Here is a 17,530-nt window from a genome sequence, read left to right as displayed (position 1 = left end):
ATTATTATTTAATTGGATATAAAAATCTCTTTATATCCTCTTTAATTTCTTTCGGATCATATATCAAATTCTCCATAATTCGAAGAAAATTATCATCCCTAATACCATGACATATATTATCCACAAAAATTTAATGCTGATATCTTGATTTCAAGTAGTTATTTACTGTCCTTCGAAAAGCCATGTTTTGCTGCTAAAACTTGGATAAAGCTCTATCGAAGCACAGCCTTATCAAATTAGACCAATAGTTCACCATTTCGGCAACACTTCTTGGTAACACTTCATTAAAGGCACATGTGTTTCTTTCATTCCTGGTTACCCATAGCTAGGTTTGGCATATGGTAATCAGAAATCGAATAAATTTAGCTTACTTTGAAGTCTTCCACATGGAGTAGTGATTCATCAGTTAATCAATCATTCAAAGTTTGTTCTTTGAGATGTGTTGTTACTCGGATATTAAAGTTTCATTTATGAACTTATCCTGCTTAAAAAGTCTCAATAACAGATGAAGAATTCCATGTATCTTCAATTATTACAAAACACATATCCATGCATCATCAAACACACTTCATCCCACAACACACTGACTTGAAGGATCATATACGTTCAACAAAACACTAGTTTTCCTCTTCATGTAGTGGCTTCACCTTCTTGAGCTTTAGTGCCAACTGAACATAAATATGATCGCAGGTCTTGTCCAGCCATTGGAAGAGAGAGACCCTAACTTCTTTTTTCAGGATCATGATTCCAATGAAACCCCAAAAGCCAACAATAAATCCGATTGTAATGCTGCTGTATTGTATCACACGTCCAATCTTGTCTGCCTGTGTTTGTTCAGATGGAACCTGAAAAGTTGCATGACTTGAGCACTGTGGCAGTGGTGATCCGCATAGACCTTCGTTACCAGCATAGATTGAGGCGTTGAAGGTTGACAACTGTGTGCTTTCTGGGATTCTTCCTGACAAGTTATTGTAGGACAGATTCAAATACCCCAAGAAAGAAAGAGCAGATAAGCTCGCAGGAACCTCTCCTGTGAGATTGTTCATGGATAAGTCCAAAGATTCTAACTGAGACATGCCGCCTATCTTTTCCGGAATCCTCCCAGTGAAATGATTCATGGATAAGTTAAGAAAATGCAATCCAAGAAGATCTGTCAGCTCATTTGGAATTTCACCAGAAAGATTGTTATTTGACAGGTCCATGCTTCGCACCAATCGGAGCTCATCAGTGTATTCGTAGGAAGAACCTTTCGCTGTTATTATTAATGTCTCATCATAATGTGAGTCATGGTATAAAGAATCTGATGAAAAAATTACAGCCATTGCACTGAGATTGCCAAGAGACGAAGGTATATTACCATGAAGACGGTTTGAAGAAAGATCCAAAAGTTGGAGGGACTTGATACTTGCTATGGCTGTGGGGATAGTACCATGAAGTAAGTTTGAGTGCAAGCGAAGAATCTTCAATGATGCAAGGCTCTGTGCTATCCACATTGGTATTTCTCCAGAAAATTTATTTTCACCGAGATCAAGAATTACCAACTCTTTAGAATTCTTTAAGAAGGTTGGAAAAGTTCCAGAGAGAGAATTATCATTCAAGTGGAGAGAGACTAGAGAGGTAGGAAATTGATCAGGGCATTTTGGTACTTCACCAGACAATTCATTGGAAGATAAGTCGAGGACTTGGAGTTTCATACTGCAAAAGAAAGGAGGAAGGTTACCCTGGAGATGACTTCCAGTTAGACGCTGAAATGAGTTGTGAGGTAGCGAGAGTTCCTCTAGTTGATGTAATTGGCCTACACTTGGAGGGATCAAACCACTCAAATTGTTGCCATCAAGATATAAGACTCTTAGGAGAGAGCCTTGTGTACAATTGGACAAGTCATCAATCAAATCCGTTAGTTCACTTCCAATACTGTTGTGTGATAAGTCAAGATCGATCAAGTTGCAGAGATTACCAAAAGTCCTGGGTATCTGCCCTAGTAGGTTGTTTTCGGATATATCCAAAATTTCTAAGTTAGCGAGTCCACCTATCGACTCAGGTATCTGCCCTATTAGGTTGTTTTCGGGTATGTTCAAAATTTCTAAGTTATAGAGCCCACCAATCGACTCAGGTATCTGACCAATAAGTAAATTATTTTCAAGATTTAAAGCACGTAATTTTTGAAGTTTGCCAATGGATTCTGGTACCTGTCCAGAAACATTACTGTCATATAGAAATAACAACTCCAAATTAGTGAGATTACCAAAAGTTTCTGGGATTGATCCTGTCAGGTTGCTCTTCCCCAAATATAAGACTACCAAGTTTGTAAGGTTTCCCATGCTCCATGGTATCACTCCAGTGACATTGTTGTGTGACAAATCAAGAAACCTCAAATTGACAAGTTTCCCCACTGTTTCTGGAATATGTCCTGCTATATGAGTATTTGATACACTCAAGTGTCTTATCCTTGTGAGATTCTCCATGACATGTGGTAAGTACCCCCTCACATAGGTAGAATCTAAATTGAGGTACTCCAAGTGCCTAAGATTCCACAAGATATCTGCAATTTCTCCGCTAACTTCATTGCCGCTCAAATCCAAATACTGCAGTCTGGTGCTGATATTACTTAGAATTCCAGAAATTTCTCCCTTGATGAGATTGCTTGCTATTTCTAATTTCTTTAAATTAGGAAGAGCACTAAAAGAAACTTGCAGTTGCTCCACATGAAGTCCAGAATAGCACTTGCGGAGATCAAGATATCGGAGGTGGCTAGCATTAGACAGCCAATTGAGCATGGCATTAGTGAAGTTCTGATAGTGAAAGAGACTAAGCTGGGAGATGGATGTCAGATTAAAGGAGGGCAGTGGGGATGTAACAGGCGGGAGTTCTGCATTCCCCAAATTTAACACTTGAAAAGTGCCGAGTGAATTAATTTCCTGAAGCCAATTGGTTGCTCTCTAAAGGTCGACGCAGCTCATATCAAGATACTCCAATGAAGGTATATGAGAGAGCCATTGGAGTCCACCAGAGCGAATACGTGATTTGAAAGTGTAATATAATGAGTCGACGCATCCATTAAGATCGAGGTAACGCAGGCTGGAGAGGTTACCGAATTGAGGAGGAATTAAACCACAAAACAGAGTTCTTGATAGGTTGAGATACTCCAAGTGGACGAGAGAAGCAATCATATTGGGGATGTGGGCATAGGAGAAGTTGTTCATGCTCAAGTCCAAATACTTCAAATGCTTTAGCTCTTGCAAAGAAGGGTTCAACTTACTTGTACCGATTCTCCCAGGACTGAAAATGTCCATCTGATACAAAATTGGATCTTCTTCATAGACGTAGTAGGGGTAAGGGCTGTGAAGGTCAAGCTCTGTAACGTGGCCGGTAATGCTGTCGCAGCCCACTCCTCTCCACTTGCAGCAGTCACGACCGATCCAAGACGAGAACCAGTCGACTGGGTCATACATGTCGGACTTGATAGCGAGCAGAGCACTCCTTTCATTCTCCAAGCAGTTACTCTCCTCCGTTGCCTGCAGACTATCGTTGCAGTATGCCCTTATGCTCAATAAGAAGATGATGAGGACAAGTGCAGAATGCTTTGAGGAATTAGAACTGCCCTTGCATATGCTACCAGCCTCCATGATTGAGTGATTAATTAATCTCTCAAGAGAAGGGTGGGAAATATGCCAAGTTGAGAGAGAGTATCTTGTTGCTCATGATTCATTTTGCCATGTTTCATCAAGAATTTATTATATCAGACCTGAAAAATACAGGTTTGCCTCCAGAGCGCAATGGTGCGCACAAAATTTCTGTGGCTATAATTAAGTGATTTGTAATTGTCAGGGATGGCGGTCATTACAATCTTAATAAGTCAATTTGACACCTCTTTTCACATTTCAATTGTTCGACTATGTGAGGCCAGTCATGCATGACATAGGATCAATCACGCTTTGCATTGCGTTGCCAATGCTGATGGTGAAAATTATCATAACAATATAAGAAAAATAAGAGATTGATCAATCCGGTCAGTCAACTCAGTTGGTCGATAAGTCCTACACCTGTTCAGCACAAGGCCAGGGGAGCTCTTTTACACCAATTCATGTCGATGTGTCACAATCGCAAGGCCCAGAAGCCCATTTATTCAGTTCCAGCCCAATCAAAGTAGCAACAAAGTTTTCACATCAACGGAATCCATCGAACACAAATTCCACGGTGATGAGGAGAGCTGTTGAAGATTTGCAGAATGCTGAATTCCTTTACAATTATTTCAGATATTTACAGCAGCAAGTCGACCATTAGTTTTAGTAAATCTTGATTGTTTTTTTGATCTTTTGTTATATACTTCTGCTTTAATGTTGCAATTTCGTTTTTTAAAAAGAAAAACAAAAAAATATATGCTAAAAGTGGAGAACGCGATCACTTCTCAAGCTCCTGTTTGCATAGAGGACACGAAGACATAATCCTCAACCACTGATCCACACAGTTAAGATGGAACAGATGCTGACACGGCAGCTGCCTCACCTCCTCCCTCTCACCGTACTGTGCCAAACATATGCAGCACTCCTGCCAATTTTTGAGCAAATTAAACTTTGAATTAAGGGTTCTTTGCAATTCGGATTTGTATGGACTCACTTGGTTCTCGTTTGCAAGATCCCTGACTTCCTTGAATCTCCGTCGAGGCAGCTTCGAGAGTTGATCCTCCGATGCTCCTCGATCGGCGGAGGCCAAGTTCATGTTGAAGCCTAGGCGGTTGCTTATCAGCGGCACGCAGCAGCAGAGCAGGACGAAGAGCAGGAAGGGGAAGGAGTAGAGGAGGGCGTTCCATGTGAGGATCGCTATGCACAGCACGTGAAGTTTGGGAGCTCTGTCGAACGATCCGTGGCGCGAGTCGAAGATCCACACGTTGCCCATCACGAACCATATCGCGAAGAACAACTCGAGGAACGTCCTCGATTTGTTCATCAGGTAGGAAGAAGAGTCATCCATGGTGGTTCTCGAGAGTTGCTCGAGATCGTTGGAGTCGAGGCTGAGGGCCGAGTGGCGGTAGCGCCAGTAGATTAGAGGAAGGCTGAGGAGGTTTCCTAGGTTGTAGCCGCCGAGCCAAATCCTAAGAGGCCAAACCGGGTTCTCTCTTCCAGAGACGGCCATGGTGGCGGTGACTATGAAGATTTGCGCCACCAGCACGATGAACTCCGCTGCTAGCCACGGCGAGGAATTGAAAGGGTTGGAAACTAAGTCGGACGTCGACGCGTTCTGGTACCGGAACACACGTCTCAAGAAGCCAAACCACCGGGCTCTCGCGATCCGCAGGGCCATCCTCATCAGGAACGCAAGCGGCACAGTCCGAGGTTCATCAACGACATTGTTATCTGCCGGCGGCATTCTTCTTCTCGGTCCAAGGATGGAGGAGGATGTTTGCCATGGATTGCTTAGTAAGGTGGAAGGGAAGTAAGGTGGGAAGTTGGGTTAAGATGGTGACCAAGAATCTAACAAACTTTGCTTTGGCTTAAAGTGTTGATCAGGGGATTCAATCAACCTTCAACAGTTGGCCAAACCATCTCCCCCTCTTAAGCAAACAAAATTATAGTTGAATCAACAACCGACTGCCAAGCTAATAAATCATCCAACAAGATCTCATAGGTTGACATAGTGAGTGATACAGGTTATTACAGACGGATCCGGATATGATGTGGTAGTCAAAATCAAGGTTATGTAGTAGTCAAAGTCAAGGGGAGGTAGTAGTCAATGTGTCATTTTCGATGAGGTTTTGTTATTCGCCCCGTGCTAATTATAAGGCCTTTAGTACGAGGATGGTTGGCCTATGAGCCGGTCGCGCTTAGAGAACCTAGCACCCCATTCCTATATTAAGACATCTATTATATATCCGAGCAGTCGACGGTCGGTTGAGTTTAAGGAATGCCTGACTTACCGCAGATCCGTTTGGTCATACGTCCGGCCGGAATAAGGGGACCCAGCTTCCCACTCAGTACAATTCTTTCAGCATATGATCGGTTGACCGCACTGCCGGTCGACCCTATGGATTTTCTCACATGTCAGTTCTCCTTCATATAGCCGATCGATAATAACTCCGGTCAGATTTACCCAACTCAGCATGTCCATCTCTTATACATATAGAAAAGCAATTCTCCTTATAAACTCAGCCAGACTCCCAGATCTCAAGTTCTCACTTCAAAGACAAGTCTTCTCTCATATGGACGATCGACTTAAAGTACTGATCAAATCTCCAGGGACTCAGTTCCCCATTCCTCAGAGGCAAGTATCCCGGTATATGTCGGTCGGCTAAAGAACCAATCGGACCTAAGGGCTTGACTTCATATTACTTCTAGAATAGATCTCCAGCATCACCCAATGCATAATCGAGCAACTTAAGGGAAGGATGGATATATAGTCAGCCAATTTATAGATCCGACTGAGATACACTCAGCAGATAATATAATCAAAGAATCATAACAATCTGTCATAATAACGACCGTGTGTCAAAGAATACTCCTCTATTATAATATGTGCATTCACTATAACCTTCTTCGAAGGTGATTACACTTCCCATCAGCCAACAACTTATGACAGCATATTTCTTCAACCGCCTCATTAATGGCATAAGTCACAAAAGATAAAAGAGGTGCATTTATAGGTAACGAAAGATTCCTCGGACCATTACTGTACATTGCTCAGGCTATATGTCTTTCCTTACTCGATAATCTCTCGTATGCTTTGCCACCTTACTCGATAATCTCTCGTATGCTTTGCCACCTCATGATTGCGAATGTTATGAGAAGTACTATATAAAAGGGATCCTCTATGTTGGCAAGGTACGCACGCCTTATGGTAGTCTTACTGATGTGTACAATCCGTAAGTGCAAGGTTGTCATCAAAAAATAAAAGATATCGAACCTACAAAGAATGGATATAAGCACTTTAATTTGATCAATCAATCACAATGAATTAGCTAAATGATTGATGATTGAGAATCTATGCACTAAAGTTGAGAGAAGTAAGATTGGAAGAATGATGATGAGAGAGAGACAGAGTTGAGGATTGGTTGAGGAACTTGGTTGAAGGAAGTGTTCTACGAGTTCGGTTTCATTTTGATACTAATCAATATACTAAGGATCATCTATTACCCATCCTCTATCCATATGCAGGTGTAGGAAATTCAATTCATTACCAACACTACCCGCAGTCGTCATGCCGGAGTGTCATCTCTATTAACATCCAATGTTACCTAATGGAAGTGATTCTTATAAAGTCTGGTTCAAGGGATACTCTTATTACTAGAGCTCCTGGTCATACATCCATAAGAATATACAAAACACTTGATAACATGAACATAGAAATAACCCAATAAACCTAATTCTACACTTTCTTGTAGAGAATTACTCCCCCTTTCAAGGCAATGCTCTATATGCCCGATTAAAGGGTTATCACTAGGGTTCCCAGGTCATACGATCTAGGGAATCCCCTTTACGAGGTGAATAAAAAATCATTCAATCATACATGAGATTTAAGCACAAACATATCATTCACACATAAGATCAAATGAATACAAGGCATAAGCAATGTCATATGGAAAGGAAATTGACAAATCCATGAGTATACATCAATCACACATCATAATTACTCCCTTAATCTTAGAACAATAAGATTTACTCCATAATAAGAAAGAATGAATCCAAAGATATTGAAATCATAAGCTCAAAACCCTATCTTAAGAGAGAGGGGAAAAGAAGCTTATCCAAGACGTCGAGTAATCTTCGGATCCAATCCTATGCGTTCGAAATTGAAGAAGATGAAAACAACTTCTGATCTTCGAATGGAGCGTGAAGAGGGCGTAGATCTGGGCCAAGATGGATCCCCCAAGGGGAAAACCTTCCTCCATTTGAAAAGGGGGAGAACTCCCCTTTTATAGAGTAGGGCACGATCCATGTCACGGTCGTGCCCTTTGGCATGACCTAAGTTTGAAGTGGCTCGGCTTGAGTGACATAACCGTTCCTTTTGGCATGGCCGTGGTGTGACTCTACAAGGCTAGAAATGGCATGACCATGCCTTTTGGCACGGCCAGAGCTTGATCTGGTTCTAGTGAGGTGGCACAACTATGTGAAACCACATGACCAGAGCCTTGCCCTTCTCTGGATGAGTGGCACGACCGTGTGTGCTTGTTCACGGGTGAAGGGTCACGACAGTGTGAAACCACATGGCTAGGGCTCTGCTCTTCTTCTTTTGTTTCTTCGAAGCACATTTCAACACCATTTTCGCTCCAAAAATACATCCTGTGAACAGGAAACAAAACAAAAATAAATATCCAATAAAGGGAATAATTATGCTGAAAATATGACAAAGAGGGGTGAAAATACATAGAACATACACAAAGAATGTAAGTGAATGTACCTTAAAACATGCATAATATATATATATCACTTACACATGCACAGTCTATTATTCTTCTCTCCATTTGCCCGCTTAGATGTCATACTGACTTGAGCATCGAAGGGTGTTGTTCAGGGACTCCTTCCCTAATTTTTGAGCACTGATATTCTATCTACTCTCTTTGGTTTGTGTAGAGAGAAAGAAAAAACTCCTTTTCCTCTAATTCAAAGTTTTCACGTGGTCAACAGTGCAGCCACCTACCCTGCACACTATCTCTCCAGTTTTCAGATATGATCAGTTAATATCTACATAGATATTTATTCTAATAAATTTTAGGATCAATTTTTAGTAGATGTAAAATGTCTAATTAGGTATCTGACCTTCTCATATAAGGGTTGTTCTACTAGGTTAAAATGTCCTCCATGATTTATCTATCTGTATTTTATTGAGGGGCCGATAATACTAAACCATTTAGAATGAACGGTATTGATACGGTATGTTGGAAGTAGACTCAAAGGTGATGTGGCAAGTGATGTCGTAGTCAAAGTTAGGGTGAGGTGACAGTCAAAGTTTATAGAATTGAAAAGAATTTAGATATCTCCACAATAGTATAATATTGTCTACTTTAGGTTTAAGCTCTCATGGTTTTATTTTTGGACTTTACGCAAAAGGTCTCATACCAATAGAGATGTCTTTATCTTATAAATTTATGATCTTTCCCATGTATTTTCAATGTGGGACTTTGTTTGCAACCTTGAAACCCAACAATTCCCTCTCAAACAAAAGACCACGGGTTTCCCACTCCGATCCTCGACCCACCAGGTATTCTTGCCCTTGGTCCACCCGATGTACTAAGACTTCTTTTGCCTAGCCACAACTAGGACTTCTTGCCTAGTGACTGGTTCTCTTGATTCGGACATGAGAGCCCCCACTTGTTTTGTTCGAGGTCAATATTCTACTCACATGGCTCAATTAGATCATAACTCTTGTGTACAGTCAACAGTTAGACCTTCTGACAGTCCGAGCTCTGATACTATTTGTTGGTCCCTTGTGACCGACAAGAGGGGGGGGTGAATTATCCTGGACAATGAAAATAAACACCTTTCTTGACTTTGGAAATAATAATAAACTACTTGTATAAAAAGAAACTAATTAACTGAAAGAAAGAAGAGGTGGATCATTTACTTGGTTTGCAATCAAGGGATTACTAATCCAAGACATTGAAAGCTCCCTATAAATTTCTTTCAGACGAAGAAGTCTCTTACAACAATTAAAGCACTTAATTACAAAGCTAAACAAAAGAAAAATCGTTTAGAAGTGTTGTGTTTAGCTACTGGGATTAGGGCTGTATTTATAGCCTTGATTGGGGCTCTTGGAAGGGTTCATGGTGCCTGAACGTGGATAGAACTTTATCCACGTTGTGGATCTAGATAAAATCTCTGGTTTGGGCACCTGAAAGGGTTCTGAGCGTTCGAACGGCTTTCACATAGGGGCGCCTCGCCAAGGTGCCCTAGCTGGACCAAGCCGCTCCAGGCGCCAGGACTTTGAGCGCCCAGACTTCAGTTAACCTGAAGTTGACTTTTCGTCCGAGTATTCCTGTCCGGCTTCATTCTCTTGGGTGATTTCAGTCATCCGAAATAGGGCTCACCTGAACCCATTTTTCGACCTTCTAGAGTAACCTTCCGCTCCGGCTTCTTATCCTTTGAAACTGCCACGCGCTTTCTGCTCGTCTACTAGCATACTCTTCTACAGTGCCTCGTCTCTCGAATGCACCAAGCCCGTCGACTCTCTCCCGTGTCGTCCTTCTCGTTAGCTGAGTCTTTCGCTTGACTTCTTGTGCTCCTAAGTTCCTGCACGCTTAGATACAAGGATCAAACAGCAACAGGACCTAACTTGACTTGGTTGATCACATCTAAACTACAATTGGATACTTACAAAGTTTGGGTGAGGTGTCAATCAGAGTCAGAGTATATGTAGTTGAACGAGTCATTCTCACCATGGCTCAATTCCTCACTCCTTAGCACCATAGCCTTTAGTAGAAGTCGGTCGGCCTAAGAGTCGGTCGGGTTTAAGGGACTTGGTGCTCTACTTCTCAATATCAAGGTACCCAGTATATATATGGTCAGTCCTAGAGTCGGTCGGACTTAAGAGATCCAGCTCCCCATTCTTTGAGCACAAGTCTCTTAGCCTACGGTCGGTCAGTCCCAGAGCCAGTCGGGTACCTATGTTACTTATCGCCTCACTCAGTGCCAAGATATATAGAATGTGTTGGTGCGGTTAGCACTAACAGTCTAACCTAGGTTTTGATGAATGACAAAATAGGTTAAGTTAGTTTTGTCATTATCTAACACTCTGACCGAGTGTGCAGGCGAAGTCCAGACAGGTCGACGGGCTGACCGGATGTCTAGCACGAAGTCCAAGCGGGTCGACGGGCTGACCGGACGCTTGGCACGAAATCCAAATGGGTCGACGGGCTGACCGGACATTTGGCACAAAGTCCAAGTGGGTCGATGGGCTGACCGGACGCTTGGCACGAAGTCCAGCTAGGTCGAAGGGCTGACCGGATAGTTGGCGAGAAGTCCAGACGGGTTGAAGGGCTGACCGGACGTCTGGCAGGTGAGTAAAAGTGAGTCACTGGAGGAGAGTGACTGTGAGGATGCATCTCAGTTAAGGGATAGTAGGCGTCGGTCCAGCTTAGGTCCATTTTGGATCCCTAAATTGAGACTCTGACTAGGTTCTAGTCTCGGGAAGACATGACCTGAATCATAAATCTATATAAACTATTTATGGATATATTTTTATAACTCTATGTTGTAGATACAAATGTAGAGCTTCGAATTTTTCACGCGTAGCAACTGACCGAGCTTGATTCTGAGTTTAGAGTCAAAAGTTATGGCCCTCGGAAGATTACTGTGTCAAACAAGTAGTTGGATGCGCCTGAGATCAGCCAGATTCGAACTCTCCTCATCTGATCCGAATTTTTGGGATCTGATAAGCTCTAGAGACTCCTCCAAAGGGCTATAAAAGGAGGGGTTGAGCAAGCTTCAAAAATAGAACCCTCATACGTGCTTCAACGTATCCAAACGACTTTCCGACTGCTCTGGGCTCCTGCTACGAAGCTGCTGCGCTCGACGACTGCTCAGAGGAGTTCTGATCGCGCCCGGCAGACAGACATCAACACGAAGTGCTTCATCTTTTGATCGTTAAAAGTGTTGGTAAAATTTCCTTTATTGTACTTAATTACTATAAAAGGCAAGTGCAGTGTGTTGCACTTGGCCTCATTCTTATTGTACTCGATTCTCTTTTCCGGGGGTACCGGAAGAGGTTTTTAGTGGATTGTCCATCGATAGGTCCGCGGGACCTGGGCCTTGGAGTAGGAGTCACCGAAGGCTCCGAACCAAGTAAAAACCGCCTGTGTTATTTTTGGTGTTGCTTTTCGTATTTACTTTCCGCTGCGTACACTTGTGTTTTAAAAATCGAAAAGAAGTATTTTTCAAAACCACATGATTCACCCCACCCCTCCTCTCACGTGCGTCACGATCCAACAGAATGAACTCAGCTCCCCATCCTTTAGAAGTAGTCTCCTATCACACAACAAAAGTAGTCTCCCAACATACAGTAAGTTGAACTAAGATCTGGTCGGACTTACAAAGTCAAGGCACTCGGCATATAGTCAGTCAACCCTACAACACAACTCTTAATATATAGCCAATATGCCCTAGAGCTAGTCAGACTTATAACACGAAAGCACGTGTCATATTGTTGATCGACCATGGTGTTAGTTGGACTTTCAGAACTTAGTTCCCCACTTCTCATGTGCCAGTCTCCCATCATACAGCTAGTCAGATATAGGTTCGGTCGGACTGCCTCCATGGGATAACATTGTCAGAAAATTACAACAACTTGTTAGAGAATAACAACTACTTGTCAAGGAATATTTCGCTGCCATAACATATACCTGTAGTGGAACCTTCCTTTGAGGGTGGCTATACATTTGTCAGTACCTGACATTAGACATTCTCGCCACCTCATTACAGATGTTATAAAAGACTATTTATATACATGTAATGAAAGATTCCTCAGAGGATGACTGTGCATCTTCCAGACTGTACATCTTCTATTACCTGACATATTCTCACACTATATATGCCTTATCATCTTATTATTACGGAGCTTATGAGAGATGAGATAAAAAGGGGGCCCTCTCCATGTGCAAAGTACATTTTTACATATGCGCACACTTTTACTACGCTTTATATCACACGCACGCATCCTACTATTCATCTTCTCCACTTTTTGCTCGACCACTGCACTGACTTGAGTGTCAAAGTGCTTGCGCCAGGGACTCCCTCCTTGGTTCTCATTCTAATGTTTCGTTTGTTCTCTTTGGTGTGCACATAAAGGAGTGTCAGGTTTTCATCCTCTTTTCCATCTTAAAGTCTTCTCTCACTCAATGATAGAGCGATCTGCCCAGTGCACCATCTCCACCACTTCTAGACAAGATCAAATTTGGCGTCGTCTGTTATAACCTCTCCGCTTGATCTAGAATGTGAAGATAGATTACGCCAGAAAACTCTCTACCATTACCATGATCCTAAAGTATTTTGACGAACACATCGCCGCCACAGTGCAGCAGGAAATGAAATTTCTTAGGCATCATTCTCGTTCAACCGAGGTGCTCGAAGCTTATAGGTTTTCGTCTTGACAAGACCCTTATTATACATATCCTCATGTAGCATTGACACTAGATTCTTATTATATAATATTCTTTCCCCTCACTCCATGGGTATTCGAAAGTCGAGGGATCGAGTCAGATATTTAGTCGGTTAGCAGGTTAGTTTTTCTATTATATTCTATCTTTACAGCCACAGAATCTGCTACAGTTCCCTGATAAGAGAGTAAGGGCATAGTTCTATGATAAGAGACTGGGACCCTAGATCCTTGATCGGACACTAGGGGCACAACTTCCTGATCAAAGACTAGAGGCACAACTTCTGATCAGAGATTAGAGCCACAATTCCTCGATCAGATACTAGGGGCACAACTCCCTAATCTGACACTAGGGGCACAACTCCTCAATCAGAGACTAGTGGTATAACTCTCTGAGGACATGTGGGAGTCAAGGGATCAACACTATTTCTCTCCCCGACTCTACATGTATTCACAAGTCAAGGGATTATATCCTCAATTGGTCGACATGACTCCACAATCAAGTATAATCATTGTTGCACTCCCTTGTATTGCTACAAGCTTCACTCTCTTTGATGGTTAGGGCTCAGACTATTCTCTCTCTGACTCCATAGACATTTGAGGCTCAAGAGATTGTCATTATTTCTCTCCCCGCCTCCACGGGTATTTGGGAGTCGAGGGATCAAGTTAGATCCTCAATCAGTTGACACGACTCCACAATCAGGTACAATCATTGCTCCATTCCTTTGAATTGCTATGGGCCTCGCTTCTACTGAATTCAGGTCTCAATCTCCCCCGTTCGGGGTTGAGCTATCACCACTGGTCTCGAACAAAAGTTTCGCCACTGGTCTCGAACCAGAGTATCCCACGGGCTACGTGTCCTTCGATTCACAGACTATGCTCCCACTCTTGGTTGACTCATGGGTTCTGCTCCCGTTCGCATTTGACTAATGAGCTCTGTGCCCACTCGGCTCACAGGCCCCACACCCTTCGATCTCATGGCTCCGTGCCCACTTGGCTCACGAGCCCCACACCCTTTGATCTCACGCACTTCACTCTAGCCTGATCCACGAACCTTGCTCCCTTTGATCTCACGGGCTTCGCGCCCGCTCAGCTCACAGGCTCCAACCCCATTCACACGGGCTCAGCTCCTATTCGACTCACGGGCCTTGCTCTTATTCGACTCATGGGCTCCACACCCATTCGACTTACGGGTCCCGCTCCTATTCAACTCACGGGCTTTGCTCTCATTTGGCCCTCAAGCCATGTGCCCACTCATGGCTTCGCTCGATCCTCGAGCCTTGCTCCCTTCGATCTCACAAGCTCCACGCCCACTCGCCTCATGGGCTCCACATCCTTGGATCTCACGGGCTTCTCTCTCGCCTGATCCACGACCCTTGCTCCCTTCAATCTCACAGGCTTTGTGTCCGCTCAGCTCATAGGCTCCGCTCTCATTTGACTCACGGGCTCCGCTCTCGTTCGATTCGCGGGCTCCGCTCCCACTTGGCTCACGGGCATCGCTCTCATTCCCATTCGACTCACAGGCTTCGCACCCACTCGACTTATGGCCTCCTCTCCCGCTCGGTTTACAGCTCCACACCCACTCGTTCCATGAGCTCTACTCCCTTCGATATCAGGGGCTCTGTGCTCACTCAGCTCAAACGTTTCGTGCCTGCTCGACTCACAAGCTCTTCTCTCTCTCTCTCTCTCTCTTGTTTAACTCATGGGCTCCGCTCCCGTTTGACTCACGGGCTCTGCGCCCACTCAATCCACAAGATCTATTCCCTTCGATATCACGGGCTCTGCGCTTGCTCAGCTCTTAGGCTCAGCTCCAGTTCGGCTCACAGGCTTCGCGCCCTTCGATCTCACATGCTCCACTTCTTCCCAATCGGCTACACCGATCAGACGGGTCCCCCACATGACCACTTCCCAATTCTGTCGGACCGCCATGACGCTCGCCTAACTTGCCGCTCTATTCAACACTAGCCTGATTGACACTTGCCTCACTTGCTACTCGATCAACACTCATTTTACTCGCCCCTTGCTCGGCATTGCCATCGCCTGCTCGACATCACCATTTCTCTCTCAGTGTTGTTTTCATCGCTCACTCAGCATCCGCCCAACCGCTCGCTCAGTATCCACTCGGTTACCCAATTAGCATTCACTCGACCATTCGCTTGATTGTCTGCTTGGCATTCTCTCGATCGCTAGTTCGACATCTGCTCGTCCGTTAGCTCAATACTATTTTTCGCTACTCGGTCAACACACGCATCGCTCACCACTTCGTCAACACCATCATCGTCGCTCATCCAACAACATTTTTTGCCGCTCACTTGGCACCATTTCTATTGCTCGCTCGACATTGCCACTGTTATTGGATCAACATCATATGGTAGGCCTGGTGGTCTAACTTTGTAGTAAGGAGCAATTCAATTTTTACGATAGACTGTATAGTTAGTTGGACTCGCGCCTCTTTCGACTATACTTGAAGGGGAGACTTGTGATGTGACAAATGGAAATGGGAGAACACGTGGATGGGGAAGGTATTTTTGGCTTTTCACTATTTCCTCTCCTTTTAAGGTTTCGACTGGGATTTCAATGCTTGAAGGAGGCAGCCATCAAGGGGGGCTTTTCCTCATGGTCTCTTCTTCCTTCGCACGCCGCCACTAAGCATATGTGGCCTCCCTGGACTCCTGCCGGTCAGCTTCGACGTCGGTGGCCTTTGACATCGAACGCCTCTATTTTGCCAGCTATCTCCCTCACACAATCTGTCTTCCAAGGCCCCCCTCGTCACGAAGCCACTGCCATCACCAGCCAATCGTCCCCTCCTCTTTGCCCTCAGGTTTAGACACGTACCACCCTTCGTTCACACTGCCAACGCATGCGAGGATGCCACCATCGACGTAGGCACGCACCACGTTTGTTCTGGTAGCCACGCCTTCGATGGCTACCTTCACCAGCCACCCCTTTCTCTTTGTCGTCCACGACAGGATGATGGCGTTGCCTCCCTCTCCCTCTGCGCGCCCGCCTCCCTCTCTTTTCCAACACCCAAAGCCACCCACCTGCCGCTTTCTCTCCACGATCCACGACCGACCGTCAGCGCCTCCTCCCTCACTAGCCACGCTGCCCTCTACACATCGACGACCTCCTCTCCTCCTCTACGACGGATGACTCTAGCCATGTTGTCAGCCATGTCGCTGGCCATAGCACCAAATTTGCCTCCTCTTCGTCGGTCACATAGTCGGATCCACTCCATAGCCCCTCGCGAGTAGCCCCCAGTCGCCAATGCCGCTGTTGATGTCGTTGTCGATGCCCTTGCCGCCAGATCCGACCGACCAGCACCCTTGCCGGTGGATCTGATTCGCCGACACCCTTGTCTTCAGATTCGACGTCAATATGTGTTTAGCGTAGCTCAACGCTTGTTTCGATGATCTAGCATTCCACTCGACCCCTCTGATCTAGCCCATCTCTGGCCTTTGAGCTGCTACTGCTTTTGGCCTTCACACCGTTGTCTTGTTCCGATCTGTGTGTCATCCTTGTATTCCGGCCTATGTGCCATTGTCATATTTTGGTCTACGTGTCACTGTCATATTCCGGCTATGTGCCGTCTTTCGACTCCATGCCATCGCCTCCCGCTCCGTGCCACACTCCGACTCTGCGCCATCACTTCCGGCTTAGCGCCATCGCTTCCAACTAAGCGCCATCGCTTCCGACTCAGCGCCATCGCCTCTGGCTCAGCGCCATCGCCTCCGGCTCTGCGTCACTTTCGGTATGCTCTTGCGGGCCTGGTATGTTTTACATCTAGTCTTTTATGTTATTCATTATAGTATTGTTTATTTTCTTCATTTCTATCATCGAATGCTAAGAGTTGTTAGACCAAGACAATTCTCAACCTATTTTCTAACAACCTTAAGGCACCATTAATCGAAGATTTTTTTGACACCTTCGGTCTTCTCTTTTTTAGGAATCCAACGACTCAATTAACAAAGAAGACATCTTACCATTCCCTTCCCCCTCCAGGTCACTGACGATCTATCATTCTTAGTTTTCGGGCGAGATCAGGTATCATCTCCAATAAATCATCCAATAAGATAATATTACTTAGTTAGGGGTTTGAGCAGGGCCAATAGGAGATCAAAGTCCAGCTTATCTTCGAATGGGCACAGACCTTGAATAATCACTTTATGACCAGACATTAATCAATATTTCGACGAAAATGAGAAAAAAATCACCACCTTATCTTTTTTGTTTTTTCCAGCGATACTGAGCAGACGAGCCTAATCACTTTTGTTGAATTTATTTTCTAAGTTTTAGGAGAATTTCAAATCCACCGTTCATTTTTTGTGATTCCAATTTTTGTCCCTTTGTTAGTTATTTTTTCATTAGTATTTTTAATCTCGAGCAGATTTTTGTTTTTAAAATATGAAATAGATATTTCATGACAATTTCGACCTTATTTTTAGTCTCTTAA

General features: G+C 44.2%; 3 protein-coding genes across 3 annotated transcripts; all 3 read right to left on the bottom strand.

Moving 5' to 3' along the window:
* Positions 1–617: 617 nt before the first annotated feature.
* On the bottom strand, positions 618–2,777 carry LOC122004583 (probable leucine-rich repeat receptor-like protein kinase At1g35710). The gene has a single exon (XM_042559446.1). The coding sequence runs from the start codon at positions 2,775–2,777 to the stop codon at positions 618–620; it is 2,160 nt and encodes a 719-aa protein (XP_042415380.1).
* A 162-nt stretch (positions 2,778–2,939) lies between these two features.
* Positions 2,940–3,626, bottom strand: LOC122004582 (receptor-like protein EIX1). Its single transcript, XM_042559445.1, has one exon. The coding sequence runs from the start codon at positions 3,624–3,626 to the stop codon at positions 2,940–2,942; it is 687 nt and encodes a 228-aa protein (XP_042415379.1).
* Positions 3,627–4,198: 572 nt separating this feature from the next.
* On the bottom strand, positions 4,199–5,414 carry LOC122003958 (E3 ubiquitin-protein ligase At1g63170-like). Its single transcript, XM_042558918.1, has 2 exons — positions 4,618–5,414; positions 4,199–4,548 (listed from the first exon to the last, which is right to left on the bottom strand). Exons 1-2 carry the CDS (start codon positions 5,365–5,367, stop codon positions 4,402–4,404), a joined length of 897 nt encoding a protein of 298 aa, XP_042414852.1. The 5' UTR covers positions 5,368–5,414; the 3' UTR covers positions 4,199–4,401.
* Between the last annotated feature and the right edge of the window lie 12,116 nt (positions 5,415–17,530).

The sequence above is a fragment of the Zingiber officinale genome, chromosome 7B (assembly GCF_018446385.1).
Source record: "Zingiber officinale cultivar Zhangliang chromosome 7B, Zo_v1.1, whole genome shotgun sequence".
NCBI classification, from domain to species: Eukaryota; Viridiplantae; Streptophyta; class Magnoliopsida; order Zingiberales; family Zingiberaceae; genus Zingiber; species Zingiber officinale.
This window is presented reverse-complemented; position numbering and strand designations above follow the sequence as displayed.